A 21592-nucleotide genomic window follows, 5' to 3' on the forward strand; every position below is an offset into this window, starting at 1 on the left:
ACTTTTAGTATTCTTTTTCCTCAATCTTTTATTTAATACCATCTATTCTTTCTGCATTACTGAAAGTCTAGAGAATTTGACCTAAAGGTTGTGACCCTGAGAGCTAGAGTCACCCGTTCTTAAAACTGCCGGCCCCACCTGGGGTCTGTCTCAGACATGGCACCGGCCAGCCCAGCATGTGCTGTGTTCCTAAGGAGGCCTTGCTATGTGGATCCAGCATGTCTATTTTAAGGCCATTTGACCAGTGCTATTTTTCCATACCTTTGATTTGAGTTTCTAGTTCCAAAACTGTAGCTTTAGCAGTTACTATAGTTTAACAACTCACTTGGAAATGTTATAGGGTATATTTCAGGTTACTACAAAATAAAAATAAGAAGTCACTGGATTTGTCATCACTAACGTTAGGAAATCTTTATTTATAATCTACCAGTAGAATATGAGTACATATAGTATATCAAAAACTATCCATATATTTCCAAGCCTTTTTCAAAGTAAATGTAGTTATTGTATTAGAAAAACAGTTAGATATTAAAAATTGCAGTAGTGAGCTAGATGGTGGATTAAAAATAAATCAGGCACAGGTGATTTCATGTAAAAGTCAGCTGGACTTTATTTGGTATGATATAAAGGGTTTGAAATTGTGTTGCCAAAGGGCTTTCTGGCACCCTACATGGAGATTATTTTGCATATTTCTATCAGCAGTCAGTTCCCAGTATTCAAATGAATGCTTCATGAACGACTCTGAGTCTGTACAATTCTTTAGATTTCAAGGACCATGCAAGGTGTCATGTTAGTTCAACAGGAATTTTTAGTTTTTTTGTACAAATGTGGGTTAAAGAGCATTAACAACCACAAGAGTACTGCTTGGTTTACATTTAGAAACAGTTTCTGAGTAAACCAGCGCACATATAGTAGCTGTGTTCTACTTAGGCTCTCTTCACTACTTATTGTCACTGAGGCAAGAATTGATAGCATGAAAAATCCCATGTTTTATGCACTGCTTTCACCACTTGATTTGTCTTTTGGAGTCTTGGTCTCCTTATGTGAAGCAAAAGTCTTGGTGACTTTTAAACGGAATGCTTTTGAGAGATGATAGTACAGGATGGGATCAAAACACAGGTTCGACACTGCCAGGAGCAGCGTGGCCTCTTTCGCTTTGAAGAGTGAGATCCTGGTTGTGCAGTCAGATATTACTTCTGTCTGGCTGAGGGTGTATGGGATTCGGACAATGTGATACGGAACAAAGCATATGATGTAGCCTGTGGTCACTAAAAGTATGTTGATGAGGGTCCTTTTCACATACGGATAATTTTCGTTATCTTTGTTTCTGTAGAGTTGTCGAATTACAAGACAGTTAGATATTAAAATGATGGCTGAGAAATTTAAAAATATTGCTACACTTAGGAAATTTGTTAGCAAATGCCAATTTCTGCCAAACTCCTTTTTGAATTCCATGCATCCCACATTTGGCTTCTCCTCAATGTCTTTGATGGGAATTATCATGTTGGGCACCATTATAAGAAGGACCATCAGCCACACCACGGTCGATATCATTTTGGCAAATCCAGGTTCTTGTATCCGATAAATCTTAGAGCTGTATGTCAACTGAAGACAGCGGTCAATACTGACAAATGCCAAGAAGATAATTGATAAGTACATGTTAATGTAGATGAGGCAGGCTGTGACTTGGCAGTGGAATATCTTTAGCTTCCAGGGTGCCACACCCAAGTCAACAACGATTTTCACTGGGAGTGCCAGAGTGAGCAGGAAGTCGGCTGTAAGCAAGTTAATTAAGTATATGCTCACACACCTATGGTTTGCTTTGTTCTGTATGAAAGCCCAGGTTGCAAAACCACTTCCAATAATTCCAACAAGGAAAACCAAATAAAAAAAATAGGTGAATGGCTCCAGATCTGTGTAAACTGGGCAGAAGATAGAACTGTTTGTCATCTTGAGGGAAAGTAAGGATGACTCTTCAAGAAAAAAATATCCAAAGAATCTGTTTAAAAAAAGGGGTGGAGGAGGGATGTTAGTAATTAAAATTAGCAACTATTTACTCTTGAAATATCTACATTCACAGTGTCCAGTCACAGTTTTTCTAATTCTTAGAGGGAATTTTATTGGTGAACTTACTAGATTGTGTTAACTGGTAGGAACATTTGTGACTGAGGAAGCCTGGGTTTTCCATGGTGTGATTTCATGATTTTGGAAATCCCGTGTAGGTTTGCTTCTAGGAGGAATTTTTTTTTAAGATTTTATTTCTTTTTATAAAGAGACTAATGATTTAAGTTTTTTAATTTATTTTCAGAAAGCAAGCAAGTGTGAGTGAGTGTGAACACAAGCAGGAGAGGGGAAGTTAAGAGAGGGATAGAGAATCCCAAGTAGGCTCCACCCTGTCAGTATGGGGGTGGGAGGCTGGGCTACAACTCAGAAACTGCAAGATCATAACCTGAGCCGAAATCCACAGTCTGACACTTAACTAACTGAGCTGCCCAGGCATCCCTTAAAATTTTATTTTTAAGAAACCTCAACACCCAACATGGGGCTCGAACTTAACAATCCCCGAGATCAAGAGTTGCTCACTTTACCAACTGAGCCCACCAGGCACTCCTAGAAGGGATATTTTTGACGTCACACTTTTGTATTCTGGTAGTTCTTTTGTCACCAGTTGGGTTGGAAGTTAGTTTGCAGAGGAGTGAACTGAAATTCTGAGAAACACAGAAAGGAAATGAGGGTAACATAGTTAGGTTGTGGCTGAGCCTGGAGAGGTTTCACTGAGGCTTCCTGGCATGCTTTTTTCATAGATTGATAAGAGCTTTTCATGCAGGAGAAACATAGGCTGAGAGGGTAGGTAATGGGTGACAGAAAATGGTACTGAAATTTAGAGGAGAGTTACTTTGCAAGTAGGCCCTGCATTGTGTTATCTACCAGAACATTTTCACAATCAAAACTGTATTTCATTTTTCTTTGTAGCAGAAAGAGTTGAAGGGTTAGAGTCTGGTCTTGAGTTGGTGCTTATCCCTTCCTTTTCCCTCACTCAGGGTTCCTAATGACATAGACCTTGTGATGTCCAGTATGTAGCCACATGTGACTGGTTATGCACTTGAAATACGACCATTTCAGATTGACATGTGCTGTGAATGCAAAATACACACTGAGTTTTAAAGATTTTTTAGGAAATATTATAAAAAACAATACAAGTATTAAAATTTCACTATTTTCACAAATGGTACAGTTAGTAAAATATTTCAGTATTTTTAGGTTCCACATACGTTGAAACGATATTTTTGATATGTTGGGTTAAATATATGATTAAAATTAATTTCTCCTGTTTCTTTTTGCTTGTTCAAATGCAGCTACTAGACAATTCTAAAGTGCCTTTCCGGTTTGTGTCCTAGTTCTGTTAAACAGTGCTTGTATAGATGTTTCTGTGTCAGTGTTTTGTTTTGTTTTTTTTTTAATTGTTTTTAATGTTTGTTTATTTTTGAGAGAGAGAGAGACAGACAGACAGACCAGAGGATGAGCCAGTTTGGGGCAGACAAGAGAGAGAATCAGAATCTGAAGCAGGCCCCAGGCTCTGAGCTTCAGACACGGGGCTTGAACTCAGGGACCACAAGATCATGACATGAGCAGAAGTCAGATGCTTAATCAACTGAGCCACCCAGGTGCCCTTGTGTCAGTGTTGTTGAGAAATTAGACCATGAATGTATTTTAAAGGCTTCTAGAACAAGAATATATGATCATTGGTTACAAAATTTTCAAGGAGAAGCTTAGTTATGTTAGTATGAAAACATCTATCATACTTGAGTGGTTTTTTTTCTTTCATTGTAAGTTTTGAAAAGTGTAGGCCATGTCCTTAGAACCACTGTGATTGACACTGATAGCGATGAAATCATGACACGTTCCCTCCACATCTGGAATAATTGGAGGTTGATAAGTACAAGTTAAACCATTTGGGTTTCATTACCCGCCCTGGCCTGGTCTAAATTAATGTTTTTAGTGCCACAGGCACCTCTCTCTGGTGCTGACTCTTGGTGTGTGCGCTCCTCATGCATAGTAAACACCTTCTTTTTGTTTTAAAGACCAGAAGATTTTGTGTTTTAGTTTTTAGAAAAAAACCTGATGCACAACTTCTTAAAAATAGGAAGTAATAAGTATAGTAACTAAAAAGGCCAAATAAGCCCATTCTCTGAAACCTCTGTTTAAAACAACAGAGGCACCTGGGTGGCTTAGTCGATTAGGCATCCAACTCTTGATTTTGGCTCAGGTCATGATCTCACGGTTTATGGGATTGAGCACTGACAACATGGAGCCTGCTTGGAATTCTCTCCCTCACAAAAAAAAAAAAAAAAAAAAAAAAAAAAAAAAAAAAAAAATAAAAANAAAAAAAAAAAAAAAAAAGTAAAACAACAAAAAGTTTTCAAAGCCTTTCTAATCCTTATTTCTCCTAATTAACTACTATGTACATCTTGGGATGAAACAATCTACAAGCAGACTGATGAGGCAGATGTACATAAAACTTTATAATATGTCATTTTAAAGGGTACATGTCCTCCTCTTTCCCTACTTGGGAAAGAACTTCAGAGTTCATGCATAGTTCATTCATTCTGTACTAAACTCATTGAAAATAGTTGAGTGCTTAGTTGGCATCTGATAGTGTGCTAAGTATTTTACCTTTCACTCTTTCTGTCATGTTGGTGTTGTTATCCCTACTTTACAAAGGAGAATACTGATGGGGCGCTGGGTGGCTTAGTCGGTTAAGCGTCCGACTTTTGCTTAGGTCATGATCTCGCGGTTCGTGGGTTCGAGCCCCGCATCAGGCTCTGTGCTGACTGCCAGCTCAGAGCCTGGAGCCTGTTTCAGTCTGTGACTCCCTCTCTCTCTGACCCTCCCGTGCTCACGCTGTCTCTCTCTCTCTCCTAGAAATAAATAAAACATTAGAAGAAACAAAAACAAAAACAAAGAATACTGAGGCACAGGGTCAAGTAACACCCAGGTTATATAGCTGTTAAAATTACAGAACCGGGATTCCAACTCAGAAGTCTAATCTCAGAAGCTATGTTCAAAATCACCCTAGAACTCTGTCTCAATAAGAGTAATAATGATGACAGTGATGATGATAATTACTATTATTATAGTAACCAGCCTTACTAAGTGCTTACTCTGTGGCAGGAACTCTATTTGAAGCAGTTTTCATATAAAAGACCACAAAATATTGTTCTTAACTTTCCCTAAATACAAATAAGGGAAGTTCGAACTTTTAAATATTTTGATGTTTATATTTAAAAAACAAAACAAACTTATGTTCTATCTTTTAAATCTAAACCTCCCTTAGTTTTCAAAATTCCTATGAACTACTTGTTTCAAACCATCCCTATGGTCTCTGTCCGAATTCTCTACATGGGTGGAATCTCTAATCTTCTGTGACCTGCTCCTTCCTGCCTTTGTGCTTTTGGTTGTGATAAAATTTGGGGGATCATAGGACTTTAACGATGGAAGGAACCTTCATTGATAGGGTCTAGTCCAAGTCTCAGATCAGTTGAGGACATTGAAGTCTGACATTTGAGTATTGCTCAGGATTTTCCAGCTTGTGACAGCAGGCTAGAAGCTGACCATGTTGATTATTTTCTAGGCTTTCTGCCCTTATCCTTGCTAAGTCCAAATCCTTCCTATCTTAAAATGCCTGGAATAAGCTCTTCATGTCGGAAGTCTACTCCAGGCTTCTTAGGACTTTGATTTGTGATAGTAACCATTTATTTGAACCTTGGCACTCTGAGTATCCTTTTGTTCTCTGAGTCTAAAGCTAGTTAGTGTTGGTATAAATTGATCCTTGTCTCCATCTCCCACCTTTGCTCATTATTCCTTTGCCGTGTGTTAGGATTTTGGCTTATGCTCTTGTATTTCACATGTTATAATAGTTAACATAATACTGTTTTTTAAGTGCTCCTATTGCTTATATTTATACTAATTTACACACAAAAGTCTCATTTTATAGATGAATATATGGTAAAGAGTATTAGAAAATTATTTGTTTTGATCAGTTAATATTATCTGTAGCTAGAACTGGCCAATACACCCATATCACATATGGGTAATTTACTTAGAAATAATTACAGTATAACTATTTATTTGATGATGCAGGAGAATCCTGTAGTGACTTTACCCTTGGTTTTCATGAACCTCAGTCTAGATTGCAATGAAAAACAAATCTCATTTAAAATTTTTGGTATATCGATTAGAAGTTAAATTATACTCCAATAACACTGTGATTTATCACAAATTAGAAAACCAAGTGTTTGATAATTATTTTGTAAACCAGTTATTTATTTATTTAAAAAAATTTTTTTAATGTTTTTAATTTTTTTCTGAGAGAGAGAGCAGAGGAGGGTCAGAGAGAGAGAGAGAGGGAGATATAGAATCTGAAACAGGCTCCAGGCTCTGAGCTGGCTGTCACCAGAGCCTGACACGGGGTTTGAGCCCACGAACCGTGAGATCATGACCTGAGCTGAAGTCAGACGCTTTACTGACTGAGCCACCCAGGCACCCCTGTAAACTAGTTATTTGGCCTGTGGAAATTTGAGGTACACAGAGGTGCTACAGCAAAATCAAGAAAAGATTTCAAGTGTCTCCTCTGTTTGGATAGAGTGACCATTGCTCAGAAAACAGACCCATTAGATTTTTTTTTAATGCATGTCACAATGCAATGTTCTTGAATTTACCTATCAGTGTTTGTGGAGGAAAGTCCTTTTAAGACCTGTTGTACCCTGTTGTAAAACCTACAACATGGTGTTTATCCATTCTGTTATAAAATATAACATTGACCTACTGAATAGTTCACTTTTAGGTAAGTGATTCAGTTTTGTATAAATTAAGCTCTTTTGAGAGGGACGACCGGGGTCATTAGATAGAGGAAAGTTCATAGCGAGAATCTATTTAGAGTTTAATAATGAGTGCCCCCTTACACAGCAGCCATATTACAGGTAGTCATTTCCAGCTTACATGTTTTAGACACTGAAAATCATAGCTCCCCTTTCCACAGAAAGATACTTGAACACATCAAGTATTTAAAGAGACCTACCTGGGGGGTTACTCTGAGCCCTGCGGGCTTCCTGCAGGTCTTCACAGAAGCATGAGCTGTTGGCCTGGCCTCGGAAGTAGCAGTAACAGCTCCATTGCACGAACGTTGGCTGTACTAAAAATTTCCTTTCCTTTTCGTGTGGTTTTAAAGTGTTGCATATTGACGTAGATGAAACTGTGGTTTGTAAATAGTTTAACTCTATGAAGTCTCCCAATGAGGTTCTTTTCAATTTTGTGTATGCTTTCTGAAGGAATTTAGATTTGTGTATTCTCTTTGAGGAAAGATTTTTACTTGTCCATTGTAGTACCTGACGTTTTTAAGCACCCATGATGTGTTTTCCATCATAATGATATTAAAGAACATCACTTTCTGTGTCTTTAAAAGGGTTATGAGTTAAATATATTAGGTCTTCTGGCAAAATTTCTGATACTCATCAGCCTTTGGAAGTTATAATTGAAACAGTTGTAGTTGGGACTCTTCTGAGACCTCTATTAATAAACGACAACAAAAAAAGATGTGATGTAACATAGACTGGTAAAGTTCATGTTTTATTTGTTTTTATTTTTTGGTCATTTTAGAAAAATCTAGAAATAGAAAGAGAAGAAGAAAATTATATGCATGGAGATAATCCCTGTTAACATTTTTGCTATGTAAATCCCCACAAATTCCGGCACCGGTTTAAAAATCCTTCTGTGTGTATGTACACCCATTTAGAGTGTTATTGTATTGTGCATACTGTAGCATAGATGTAGTTTTTCATTCAAGGATATATTGGATCTGTTTTTCAAAATTATAAGCATAGGCCTGCCAGGAGCATGTGTCTGTTTGGATGAAACAGCTTAATGAATTGAGGCAGGTAGTAATCAGTAGATTGTATATAAAGGGCCTTTCTTATGCATTTCCTGTGGATTTAAAGTGTTTGATTAGATGCTCATTCAGCTTGTGGTGAGCGCATGTTCCCTGAGTGTTGGAATGGAAGTCAGCATGATGAGGGACCTAAAAAACTCACTGTATCTCATACACATTATCACGTAGCTTTGTTAGGTTATCTGCTTTGAATAAAGGTAGCTTTTGAGCTCATGTGTCTACCTTATTTTCCGGAGCTCAAAGTCTGCTGGTACAAAGTTGATTTGTAAGTGTAAAACCATTTCTTGGTCAATTAGGGTCTGATCTAGTGGTGCTTTAGTGGTCTGGTAGTTGCTTTGGTTTTGTCTCCTTTTCTCCTAATTATTAGTCAGTTTTCCAGATTAAACAAAAACCAAAACACCAAGCCTCTCCAGAATCCTAAATGAATCCCTCTTGGTATTTACTTTTAAAAAGAAGAGATCTCTCAAGACACTAAATGAGATGTTAAGCTCAAGAGAATTCAGGAAGAGTTTACGGGAGCTTCTGGGGGGAAAAAAAAAAAACCACCAAAAAAAACACAACAGTGTAAGGATGGTTATGATGATAGTGGCTGTTGTTTCACATGTTCTGGTGTTCTTACAGATTCATGCAGTGATAATAATAATGATGATTAATATGAATATCAGTAATATTACTACTGTTATCATCATCATTTTGCAAAATAAAACTTTTTACATATATTCATTTATAAACTAGATGGAAAAATTCTACATCTTAAACTTTGTATTTGATTTTTAATTAACTACCAGTGTTAACTTTCATCATAACAGTGCTGGGAAATAATCTATCTTTCACAATTTGTGTTCATCGTTGTTGGATAGGACTCACTGAAAAATACACTTCAGAAAAAGCGCCCTTGCAGAGAGTCAAGTAAGTGAGCTGTTTGGCTCAGGGTTTACATTCGCTGGGGGTATGGAGAGGGTGGGATGGAGAGAATTTGGGGACACGGTGCTGGCTGCCACCTGAGTGGTAAATGGTGCTAACATGGTAGGGAGCAAAACTGTGATGAAAGGTTTTTGGTAATAAAGCATCTTTTTCCTTTTTTAAGGAAGGTTTATCTGTGTTTACTTCCTCGTTTTCTTTGGGGATGTAGACAGAATTACAAAGTCTGTTCAACTTTTCTTAAAAATCGACCAAGGCCATAGCTTTTGTGTCTGGATTGCCATATCTAAATGAACTGAAGTACCCTTGTTCTCAGTGTTCTGTTTCCTTTTTGGAATGGTGAGCAACCAAACTTTTAATAGTGAAACTGAACCATGTTCTTCCTTTTGAGAATGAGGTTGAGGCAACATGATATTTTGTGGAAGTTTATTCAGAGTGGAAATACACTTTTTTGTGGCTACCGTCCCTGTTTTGTTTTTGTTTTTAACATGAGTTCCATTTGAATTTCCAGAAGTCACTTTTTTATCTGTTTCATTAAGGACAAATGTTTGTCAGAGTGTCTTTGGTAGTGTTCTGGGAAATGAGATGTCATCACTAAACCAGTATTTCAGAACCCCAAATAGGAAGAAGTGAGGTGAAGTTATTTTTTCCTTACCTTGGTCATGGCAAAAACTTCTTAAGAAATTACATACTGTTACCTTAATGGATATTTTGTTGTTTAAAATAAAAATCAAGAGCACCTGGGTGGCCCCATCAGTTAAGTGTCCACCTTTGGCTCAAGTCACGGTCTCCTGGTTTGTGGTTTCGAGCTCCACATTGAGCTCTCTGCTGACAGCTCGGAGCCAGGAGCCTGCTTCAGATTCTGTGTCTCCTCTCTCTGCCCCTCGCCTGCTCATGCTCTGTTTTTCTCTCTCTCTCTGTGTCTTGCAAAAATATTTTTTAAAAATTAAAAACTCAAAAGAAAATTGCCCCACAAGTTGAGACAGAAAGGAAACTTTTATTGCAGTCAGCTCCACCATGCACACGAATCATGCCTTTGATTTTATCAAGCACAAATACCAAGCAGTGTTTTGGTAGAAGTGTCATTTTTAATGCTTGACATTCTCAAAATTTGTTTCTTAAACATATCCCAGTAGTCCTTTGGAGCTAATAAGGTACGGGAAAATGAATATTGGAGTAGGTAGTCACTGCCACAGCCAGACATGGGACTGAGAACTTATTTGCTCTAACAAAATCCATGAGATGTTAGGAGAATCCTCATTTGACAGGTGGGGAAACTAAGGCCTTGCCCAAAGCTGCACAGTTAGACTCCAGTATCCTGGTGCTTCATTATGCTCATTCATTCATTCATTCATTCATTTAATGTTGTTTATTTATTTATTTATTTTTTGAATGCTTCAAATTAGTGGTTTTATTTCCTGTGGGCATCTTTTCACTTTTTTTTTTTTTTTTTAATATTGTCAAGTTGGTTTCCATATAATACCCAGTGCTCATCCCCACAAGTGCCCTCCTCCATGCCCATCACCCCCCTCCTTCCCCACACACATCAGTCCTCAGTTTGTTCTCAGCATTCAAGAGTCTCTCAAGGTTTGCCTCCCTCCCTCTCCCCAACTATTTTTCCCCTCCTCCCCCATGGCCCTCCATTAGGAATGTTTATTTTTGAGAGAGCGATCACGAGTGGGAGAAGGACACAGAGAGGGGGAGAGAGAGAGAGGGAGACACAGAATCTGAAGGAGGCTCCACGCTCTGAGGTGTCAGCACAGAGCCCAACTTGGTGCCCAAATCCACGAGCTTTGAGATCACGACCTGAGCCAAAATCAGTCACCCAACCAACGAGCCACCCAGGCGCCCCTTCATTATGCGTCTTAAACTGAAGAAGCGGCAAGCAGTGGTTATAAAGTAGTCCACAGGTCCTTCCGGCGGCCCCAGCCCCACTGCCCTGCTTCCTGTTCCCAGCTTTTTGAATTCAGGTGCTACTGAATTTCAGAGTTTGCAACTCAGGATGGCCTCAACTCAAAGTAGTTTGTGTCCTGAAGTGTTTTTATGATCCTTGGGCAAGGGGCTCTTCCTCAATTCAGAAGTGCTGGTGATCAGTAGTTCTCCAGCAGCATGTGTGGCTCCCTGTCTACCTTCTTTCTGGTGCCACTGTGCTTTAGGGTCGCATTTTGGAATTTGTTAAAAACACACAATCCCCTTTACCACAGGGGGCTTTTCCCCCTGACTGTCACTGAGACTGGGAGCTTCCCATCTGAGAGTGATGGATGTGATTAGACAAGAGTACTTTATTTATTTTTAACAGGTGTATTATTTTGAGAGAGAGCATGCAAGAGCAGCAGTGTGTTTCAGCAGACGGGGGGTTTGGGGGAAGGGGAGTGGGATAGAGAGAGGGTCCCAAACAGAGATCTTACAAAACCTAACGTGACCGGAGCGGAAATCAAGAGTCAGACACTTCACTGACTGAGCCCCTCCAGTGCCCCGATAAGAGTACTTTTAAAACTGAGGCATGGACATGGAGCTTCCAAGATGTGGCTGTTTCTGCATTACTTAAACTCTATCTCAGTTTTCCCTTCTTAATGAAATAGTCAAAAGTTGGAAATGTTTTGAAGGCAGCAGTGTTTTGCACATCCTTGGAATGTGAACTCAGTTATGAGAGTGGCTGAGCATATTCATTCCCCTTGCCTGTCCTTTTTGTTTTCTCCCTTTTTGTTGACCGTGCATTGTTAACTGGGTCAGCTGACAGTCCGTTTTACGTTTCAGTTGTGAGGTCTGACTATGCAATTTGATTCATGGATATGAAATAATTAATAGGGGGAAATCCCTAAGAAAGAACTCTTAAAGGTTATCTTGTTTCTTTTTAGTCACCAAAGTTCTTTTTTTCCCCTCTTTCAGTGGTTATGGTCCATTTCTTAAGAAGTTGTGAGTAATATGTTTTCAAAGCTCAGAATACATTTTACAAACTGTTGTCACTTTCCAGGAGAAAGTTCCCTGAAGAAATTCTCCCTATCCCTTGCCATGAGAGGTTGTGCTTTTTGCTTAAGTACTTAAGGAAAATTCCAACAAGCATTTATTTATTTATTTAAATTATTTTAATTAAAAATATTCTTCTAATGTTCTTTTTATTTCTGAGAGACAAACACAGAGCGTGAGCAGGGGAGGGGCAGAAAGGAAGAGAGACACAGAATCTGAAGCAAGCTCCAGGCTCTGAGCTGTCAGCACAGAGCCCAATGCGGGACTCAAACTCATGAGCTGTGAGATCATGACCTGAGCCAAAGTCAGTCACTTAACCAACTGAGCCAGCCACACGCCCCTCCAACATTTATTGACTGCAGGCTGCCCTCTTACCTCCCAGGCCAGGGAATCTTTGCTTAGAAGGTTAGAGGAGAGAGGGTGATTGGGAGTATGCAGAGATCCTGCAGTGATGCTGTTAGAACCCATGGGAATCCAGGCAGTGCAGTCTTTCTGACTGAGGTGAGGGAAGAGATGCTTCTGAGGAGTGAGCACATGGTGTCAGGCATGGGGGGTGGTGCAGATGACTGAGCTTTCGGCATGTGTGTTTGCTGACTCTCAGGCAGTCGAGGTGCTTGGAGTACCTGAGCTGGATCCACATTAGGAAAAGGCTGAGACCAAATGTTGATTCCCAGTGGTCGATCTTGGATGCTTTCATAACAGCTGAGAGCTCAGTAAATCTACTCAGTAAATCTGGGGGTGTTGAATTCCATAGGGTTAGGTAAGCAGAAGGCCAGAAACCAAGTAGGGGCTGCTGGTGGTCATTTTGAGTGAGAAGCAATGAGGAGCTGCAGTCATATGGATGGGAAGGGATGGGAGCCTGTAACCATTGTAGAAGTAAGGTCTGGGCTGTGGTATATACTGGGAGGGGAGCAGACTGTGGTTGCAGTCCTGGCAAGGGAAGTCCGAGGAGAGGATCTGGTTTGATGTAGGTAGAAAGTAGAAAGGCCAGTTTGAGTGTTGGCTTATTATGTTTTTACTGCTACCTCATTATTTGAAGAAACATAAATTGCTTTTTATTTTATTCCTTCTCTGTTAGATGTTAGGTATTCCTTAGTGCTTCATCAGTCATAACCAGAACATTCTGCTTTTGCTTTTGTTTGTATATTCTTTTTTTTTTTTTTTGGATTTCACATAGAAGTGAAATCATAACATTATTTGTCTTCTTGTCTGACTTACTTCACTTAGTTTCATACTCCCTAGGTCTATACGTATTGTTGCAAATGACAAAATCTTCTTTTTTATGGTTGAGTAATATTCCATTGTATATATACACCACATCTTTATCTGTTCATCTATGGATGTATGCTGTGGTTACTTTCATATATTGGCTATTGTAAATAATGCTGCAATAAATATAGGGTGTATATGTCATTTCAAATTAGTGTCTTCATTTTCTTTGAGTAAGTTCTCAGTAGTTGAATTGCTGGATCATTTGGCATTTCTGTTTTTAATTTTTTTGAGGAAACTTGTACTGTTTTTCACAGTGGCTGTACCAGTTTATCCCCATGCTTGCATGAGGATTCCTTTTTTGACACATCTTTGCCAACACTGGTCACTTTCTTCTTTTTTTCCCCTTTTTACAGCATAGAGCCCCATGTGACAGCTCAGTCCTGTGACTCGGAGATCATGATCTGAGCTGAAATCAGGAGGTTGATGCTTAACTGACTATGCCCCTGAGGTGTCCCTTAATTGTTCTTGTTTTGTTTTTTTTTTAATTTTTTAACATTTTATCTTTTGAGAGAGAGAGACAGACAGAGACAGAGCACGAGTGGGGAAGGGGCAGAGAGAGAGGGGGGTCACAGAATCCCAAGCATGTTCCAGGCTCCCAGTTGTCAGCACAGAGCCTGGACACAGGGCTTGAACTCATGAACTGCGAGATCATGACCTGAGCTAAAGCCGGACACTTCACCTCTGAGCCACCCAGGTGTCCCCTTAATTGTTCTTTTGAAAGATTTCCATTTTTTTAAATGAGCAGAGATGTTGAGTGATGTTCACGTGTCTGTTGGGCATCTGTATGTCTTTTTTGGAAAAAATGGCTGTTCAATTCAGTTTTTAATCATGTTTTCCTGGTGTTGGATTTTATAAATTCTTTCTATATTTTGGATACAAATCCCTTTTTGGATATATTGTTTGCAAGTATTTTCTTCCATTTAGTAGATTGGCTTTTGTTTGGTTGATGATTTCTTATGCTGTGCAAAGCCAGTTCATACTCAGTGTAATTTTAAAAACACTTGAGCTCTTACTTTGAATAACGTTGGTGGAAGTCCTGATTTTCCTATCAAAAATAGCTTTCCATTTTATTTACCTAATTACTTTCATAGCATTAACCAGTTATGAAGATACATTTGGTCTTGGCAGTGCACGTTTTCTGTGTGTTTTTTTGTTGTTGTTGTTGTTTGTTATTTGTTTTTTTTTTTGTATTGGGATTGATTTTTAAACTGAAGGTGAATTTCATATGGAGTTGAAATTGGCCTTTATTTCAAAACAAAATGAGGATTAACTTCTCATTTTAATGCGTAAATGTCAGAGAGAGCTGGTGTTCCTTCAGAAAGCTATGGTGTAAAAAGTAAAATGTAGGGACAGCTGGGTGGCTCAGTCGGTTAAGCATCTGACTTCGTCTCAGGTCATGAGGTCGAATTCCACATCAGGCTCACTGCTGTCAGCACAGAGCCTGCTTTGGATCCTCTGCCTCTTTCACTCTCTTTGCCCGTCTCCCACTTGTTCTCTGTCTCTCTCAAAAGTAAACATTAAAAAAAAGTAGAAGGTAAATAATTAACAGCTTGAGAACAGCTACCAGTTAAATGTAGAGAATCTTTTCCTTTAGAAAAGGGATTATCAAATTAGTTTAAGTAGTATGCAGTGTTGTTCAGAGATGACGAGAGCCATATTTCGATGTCCTTTTATCTCGGAAGATAGAAGATTGGGACAGTAAGCCCTTAGGACTTTATCAAGCACTTTGGAGGGAGATTTAGGAGTTTGCCAGTGACCTGGGATTTGGAGAGAAGGGAGAAGGAGTATAATTTTGCTCTTCTTCTGATATGTGGGTTAGAGTTGGTGGCATCTGGAGGCTGGGAGTGGAACAAGATGGCCCTGGGTCCAGAGTCTTGGATTTCAGGTCCCCAAAGCACTGTGGGTACTGGTAAGTGGGTTAGGATGGGTCATGAGGAGATTTTAATTTTGGCCATAAGAGAAGTCAGACTTATATAAGGAACACCTTCAAAAAGTAGCAAGTAGTCTCATAAACTTTGTCAATGAAGATACTTTTCATGTATCTCGCTGTTGAGACGGGCCCATTTATATAACATTGCTTTTCATGCTTATACCCCAGTTTCTATTGGACTGGGAGAGATAGAAGTGGCATAGCTTCTTATATTTTCCTGTCAACTCAGAAACTTCTTTGCAGTGCTCCTGGGCAACAGGGAACATTTATTTTCCAGGTCTCTCTGTAGAGCAAGTCCTCAAGTGCTTGGGAGATGCAGTGCAACTTATAAACTCAGGTGCCTGTGGTGGAAAAGAAGGCAATACACTCAGTTGTAAGAAAAATAGAAAACAGGGAAAGCTATGGATGATAATGAGTTGAGAGCTGGGAGCCTGTGCCTCCTGAGAAAGACTTGTGACAGGTTGTTAGCTCCAGCTGAGTGTTTCCCCATGTTTTCAAGAGATACAAAGCCACAAAATTTTTAATTGTTAGGGTAGCAATTAAAAAGAAAACACACCTGTGGATAGAACATGCTGTGCTACTAGCTGCTTTGCAACATGTGGACTGCTGAAATCCACTAGAAAGGTGTTCAAAAGTGGCTCTTGACTTTGACTAAAAATCTCGCATTAAGAAGAATTCTCACATTTTAACCAAAGTGCAGTTCCATTGTGATGCATAATTGACTCAGCTATATTCTAAAGCATTTTTTTTTAATATATAAAAGAAATATTTGCATAAGAAGAATCAAGAAACAAAGAGCTGATAATCACATAAGATTACAGGAGACAGCTGCCTGCAGAGATGCGGTACAGAAGTCTGCCTGTCTACCAACCCGCCCCCCCCAACCCCGCCATGGTGCTCACCTGTTGGTTATCTCCTCAGCCTGCAGACTCTCTTTTCCTAGCAGTGAAAGTGAGGCTTTTCCTTTGAGAAATTCACTTTCTCCAGGTCTCGCCATATGCTGCCACAGCACCCACTCTGCCCCTTGATGTGAGGCTCAGACCATAACTGAGAATCCACATGTCTGACCCCACTGGCTCAAGGTTGGGATGGAACATGCACTCCTTTGACCTACTGAGAGCAAGTACTAGATTTTTGAAGAAATTCTCTGGAGGGCTGGCTCAAGACTGGAAGTGCTTCTTTCATTTTACTACCACACAAAAAAGAGCCCACAACTTCCTAGGAGTTGAAACTAACACCATGGAAGGTGGCTGAAAAAAGGGTTATAAACCCAGCCTTGGTGACATTATGGAGGCCCTACATCAGCACTGAAATAAAACCATGTCCACAACTTTGGAAATTTAGTCTGTCAGCCAATGAATGTTTTCATTACAGGAGTCTAATTTTAGTTGTAGTTGTATGTTACCTACAAATGAAAAAATGCTGATGCATTGCCTTCACCTAGAAGATTAACCCTGAAATTCTAGAAAACACCCTTAACACTAATTTTTTGTTTCTACTTGAGGATGGCAGGAACGTATGTACCATGAGTTCTCCATTCTGTCCTTAATCTTCTTTCTGCTACCTACATCCTTTGACTCTGGACAAGAAGAAGATGAAAGTATTTTTGTTAATACAGAAAATATCTGTGAGATCAAAAGTTGCCATTATTCATAGCAGATCATCCCCCTACAGTGACGAGATTTCCTTTTGGGTAAACCACACTGTGAGCTTTGTGTGGGGGAGGAGTGGCTGGGAGGGAACTGGCCTTCAGAGGTAAGAGCTATTACTACCTTTTTGCTCACCACATCCCTGCAAGATACTAGTGGCTTGCGAGTTACCATTTCCTGACAGGACATCCCCACAAAAGAACCACTTTCTCCTAATGCCACTTTTTAAAATTTAACCATTTCAGTGTGCTGCTTCTACAATATGATTAAATGCTGTTTTACACTCTGTGTGATAAATATGTATCATAAACCATATTATAAACTAGCTACAGAGAAGAAGCAGATCATTTCATAACATAATTTAGAAAATAGGACTGGTAATCTGAGGGAAGTTTCTGTGTGAATGCACTGTTGACCTGCCTCTACCATGTTTTTTGTTGTGGTTCTGGACCTTGTATGTAGTATCTGTTAAATCAGTTTTTGTTTACTGTATCCTCACCTGGCTTGCATGTTGTTTCCTGAAAAACCTTGATTTCCACATCGCCCATCTGTTTTAGTTCACTGGTTACAAAGGTGGTATTTTGGTGCTACTCAATTTCTTCTTTGCTTTCGTTTTTCTCCGGTGGCCCAGTAGGGGGCAAGGTACAACCACCAGTGTTTACTAGTTTGTCTTGGCCTTTGGAAATTGTGAAGAATAAATAGCCAGTTTCTTTTGCAAAGATAGTTAGCCAAACATATATAGCAGGTTTATTTTTGCCAAGCATGTTTATCATAGGTTGGTGATTTTGTTCTCTTTAGAGGATATTTGACCCAGAGTTGGGAGCAGGGAGTTTTTACCAGGGTGGAAGATGGACAGAGAGAGTGAAAACCTTCCCAATTCTTCTCAACTTAAGATGTACTTTCTGAGTTTTTCCTAAAAGCTGAGGAGGTCCCAGAGCATATGAAATATTAATTTTGAAAAAGTGGCAAATAAAATTTTTGAATTCTGTACGTAACTTTGTTCCTTTTTTAACTTTTTTGTTTAATGTTTGTCTATTTTTGAGAGAGAGAGAGTGCAAGCAGGGGAGAGAGCAGAGAGAGAGGAAGACACAGAATGCAAAGCAGGCTCCAGGCTCTGAGCTGTCAGCACAGAGCCCGACAAGGGCTCAAACTCACGAACCGTGAGATCATGACCTGAGCCGAAGTTGGTCGCTTAACTGACTTGAGCCACCCAGGTGCCCCTATCTTCCTGTCTTCATGCATAATTGAGCATATTAAAGAAACCACCCATGTCTTGACTATGAAATAATTTGTCATTGTTTTTTCATACCTTGATTTTTAAGGAAAAAACCCTGATACTATTGAAAATAACATTTTTATTAGTACATATACATTAAGGCAAAAAAGTATATATACATGACCTACAACGATGTCTGGAAATAACATTTGGAAGGTATTTTCTGGATATTTTCTAGGCAGTTCAGAGCAGAGAAAGAATTTAGTTTTGATACCTCACAAGTCAGCAACCACATCCCATATCCACATACTTTAAATCCATCTCCTTTTCAGAAAATGTCACAAATTTTCATTTCATGTGTAATTTCTCACTCATAATTGTAAATTTTAGATTTTCCTTTTTTTCAAGTCCAGTTGCCTTCAGAGAAAACTGTTTGCCCTAGATATATGTGTGCATATGCATGCTGTGTGTATATGTTTGTGTGTTAGTTTGTGTGTGCGTCTTTGTACCAGTCATATTTTTTTTTCCGCTATAGCATTCAATAGAGGAAATTGCTGGCAACATATACCAATATCCAGTTTCCTTCAACACAGTCCACTTAAAAATATTTTAACACCAGAACTGCAGGCTCAACATGTAGCTTAGTAAGTGTTGATAGAAAACATTCAAAATATATCTTATTATTACCTTCAAAATGTTACCGGAAAAAGTATTACATTTTGTTTTTACTACAAAGAACAGAATTTATATAAACTTTCCTTTGAAATGCTATGAGATAAATCAGTAGGGGATTTCCTAAGTGAAATCAGAGAAAATTTGACTTTTTCACTCCAAACAGGCCTCTAGTTCTTAATGAAACTCTGCCTGCTTTTAGGTTGGTCTTGAGGAACCCTGTTGAAAAAAACCACATAAGTTAAATTCCTGTATTTAGAGAAGGAACACGCCCCAGTGAATTGTCTTGATTGCTTCCTATTTCCTTTATTTTATGCTAATTAAACTTCTACATTAACTGACCAAATGAGTGATTATAAGTTGGAAGCTTCTGTTTTGATGGAATAAAATTGAACAATGCATGTATTACTTTTTCCTCTGCAGTTACAAAAAAGCAGGGGGAGGTTATATTTTGTTTATTATTTTACTAAATTGGATAGTAATGCCTAGACCTGATACTTAGTAGCATGGACATGTTTCTTTTTTATTCTTATGTAACTTAAGATTGCAAAATGTGTACATGGATTCTTTTTGAAAGGTGGGAATTCACAGAGTGTCTGTGCTTTCATGCATTGTATTTCCTCTTTTGGTTTTAGAAGTGTCTGAGTCATACTGAGCTTTTAATGGGATGTGCAGTTTCTTACATAAGATTTCTCTAAATGGCTGGCATAGAAAGAAATAAATAATAGGGTCTAGGCATACGTTTGCAGCTGATAGTAGTAGAGTGAATTCTTTTACATAGAGCAAAATTTCTTTCGAATGGCAGCTGTAATGAGCTTCTGTTTGGCTCTGCGTGTAGGGGATTCTTGCAATGTGGTAGGGCACAAAACAGACAAAAAATACGAACATGATGCTGAATATATTGCGGCTAGATTTCTTCTTGACCGAAATGGAATTCCGCCTGGATTTTAGATGGGACTTAAATATTTTCCTCGTGATCGCAGTATAGAAAATGATCAGCAAAAGAAACACAATCCAGAAGATACCCACAAAGATGTAGTTTGATGCCTTGTGCCACTTAAGTCCCAGTTCATTTTTAAGCTGCACACATTTTATATGCGTAGCCTTCGCGGTCCTCACTTTCTGGTTGGTCAGGATAATGTTGGGGACAGCCAGAAGGAGCAGGAGCACCCACACCGTCACTGACAGAAGTTTGCTGTAAGTTACTGAGTGGATGAAGGAAGTCAAAAGAGGCTTTACAATTTTATAATACCTGTCAAAGCTGATGAGCCCAAAGAACACGATGCTGACGTACATGTTGACATAGAAGAGCACAGCTGAGACCCTGCACACAAACACGTTTATCTGCCAGGGTCCCAGGCCCGAATCCCCAAGAATTTTAAAGGGAAAAGTCAGGCTCATCAGAAAGTCAGCGACAACAATGTTCTTGAGATAAACAATGAAACTCTTGGAGCTGGGCACATAAAAGAATATCCACGCAGATACGCCGTTGAGCAGGATCCCCGCGATGAAGACCACCAAGTAGAGCCCAGGAATGATCCTCTGAGTTATGAGGGCGTTCTGGGAGCAGGCCTCGTTTGGAGGTTGTATGGTGGTGGAATTTATCATGCTGTAACTTCTGCGGGGGAGGCCTGGAAAGCAATGGGAAGTAGTCACTCCGAGGGGACTTATGGCACCTAATGAATAATTGGCCAAATAATAAAGGCCGGTGGATATAGTCAAACCACCATTTGTTGTATTTTTGAAATTAAGTGTTAGTGCTGTATTAGCTACTCCTTCTTCACTCCCTCCCTTCTTCTTTACCGTCCTTTTGGAAAGGGAAGACTAGAGTATACAGATGACAAGAAAGAAAAATGGGAGAGGCAGGACAGTGTGAGAACTGTAGGTCATGGGGTCAGTGTTTCCCTAAAACGAGAACAGTTTCTTTTAAAACTCCAAAGTTTGAGAAAGTATTCATTTAAATAAAGTCTCAAAAAGTAACAAAACTGGGGTGCCTGGCTGGTTCAGTAGGATGAGTGTCCAACTTTGGCTGGGTCATGATGTCTCGGTCTGTGGGTTCAAGCCCCACATTGGGGTCTGTGCTGATGGCTAATAGCCTGCAGCCTGCTTTGGATTTTGTGTCTCCCTCTCTCTTTGCCCCTCCCCCACTCACTCTGTCTCTGTCTTGCGCGCGCGCGCTCTCTCTCTCTCTCTCAAAAATCAACAAACATTAAAAAAAGGTAAAACAAAAAAGTAACAAAACTATAAAGACAGAGAATCTGTTTCTTTTTTTCTCTCTTTTCTTTTTTCTTTTTCTTCTCTCCCCCCCCCCCCCCCCCCCCCGCCTCCAACTCACACTTTCTCTGTCTCTCAAAAAAATGAATAAACGTTAAAAATTTTTTAAATTGTTCTATTTCTCTGAAAAACATGCCATTGGAATTTTTATATGGATTGCATTGATCTGTAATTTGCTTTGGATAGTATGACATTTTAATAATATTAACCCAGTCCATGAGCATGGGATATCTTTCTATTTCTCTGTGGGCTCTTCAATTTTTTTCATCTTTGTCTTATAGCTTTTTGGGTACAGGTTTTTCACCTCTTTAATTAAATTTATTCCTACATATTTTTTCTTCTCCTTATTGTGACTGTAAATGGAATTGTTTTCTTAATTTCTCTCTCTGACAATTTATTATTATTGTATAGAAACATAGATTTCTTTATATTGATTTTGCACCCTGGAACTTTACAGAATTCATTTATTATTTCCAACAGTTTTTGGTGGAGTCTTCAGGGTTTTCCATATATAATATTTTATCTGTAAATTGTGACAATTTTACTTCTTCCCTTCCAATTTGGATGTATTTTCTTTCTTTTTCTTACCTAATTGCCCTGGCTAGGACTTCCAATATGATGTCAAATAAAAGTGGCAATAGTCTTCTTTTTGATTTTAGAGGAAATGATTTTAACTTTTCTCCATTGAGTAGGATATTAGCTGTGAGTTTGTCATATACGGCCTTTATTATGTTGAGTTATATTCC

The 21592-nt window shown here is 39.0% G+C and overlaps 3 protein-coding genes across 4 annotated transcripts in view; 1 reads left to right on the forward strand and 2 right to left on the reverse strand.

Annotated features, from left to right (window-relative positions):
* The window catches only part of MED12L (mediator complex subunit 12L), a 325934-nt gene that overhangs the window by 106350 nt on the left and 197992 nt on the right, over window positions 1–21592 (forward strand). The gene's annotated exons all lie outside the window — the stretch shown is intronic.
* GPR171 (G protein-coupled receptor 171) lies at window positions 586–7177 on the reverse strand. Its single transcript, XM_077765914.1, has 2 exons — window positions 7079–7177; window positions 586–1999 (listed from the first exon to the last, which is right to left on the reverse strand). The coding sequence occupies exon 2, from the start codon at window positions 1948–1950 to the stop codon at window positions 991–993; it is 960 nt and encodes a 319-aa protein (XP_077622040.1). The 5' UTR covers window positions 1951–1999; window positions 7079–7177; the 3' UTR covers window positions 586–990.
* P2RY14 (purinergic receptor P2Y14) overlaps window positions 18090–21592 on the reverse strand; it is a 56027-nt gene continuing 52524 nt past the window's right edge. For both annotated transcript variants that reach the window (XM_077765909.1, XM_077765910.1), the window contains one exon: window positions 18090–20203. In XM_077765909.1, the coding sequence (XP_077622035.1) occupies window positions 19158–20180 (1023 nt within the window). In that variant the 5' untranslated portion in view covers window positions 20181–20203 and the 3' untranslated portion in view covers window positions 18090–19157. The remainder of the gene's footprint in view (window positions 20204–21592) is intronic.

The sequence above is a fragment of the Crocuta crocuta genome, unplaced genomic scaffold, assembly GCF_008692635.1.
Source record: "Crocuta crocuta isolate KB4526 unplaced genomic scaffold, BGI_CrCroc_1.0 scaffold54, whole genome shotgun sequence".
Taxonomy (NCBI): Eukaryota; Metazoa; Chordata; class Mammalia; order Carnivora; family Hyaenidae; genus Crocuta; species Crocuta crocuta.

What these genes read in the sequence shown, in the direction of transcription:
- GPR171 (XM_077765914.1), bottom strand. Translation starts at nt 1,950, where the DNA reads ATGACAAACAGTTCTATCTTCTGCCCAGTTTACACAGATCTGGAGCCA.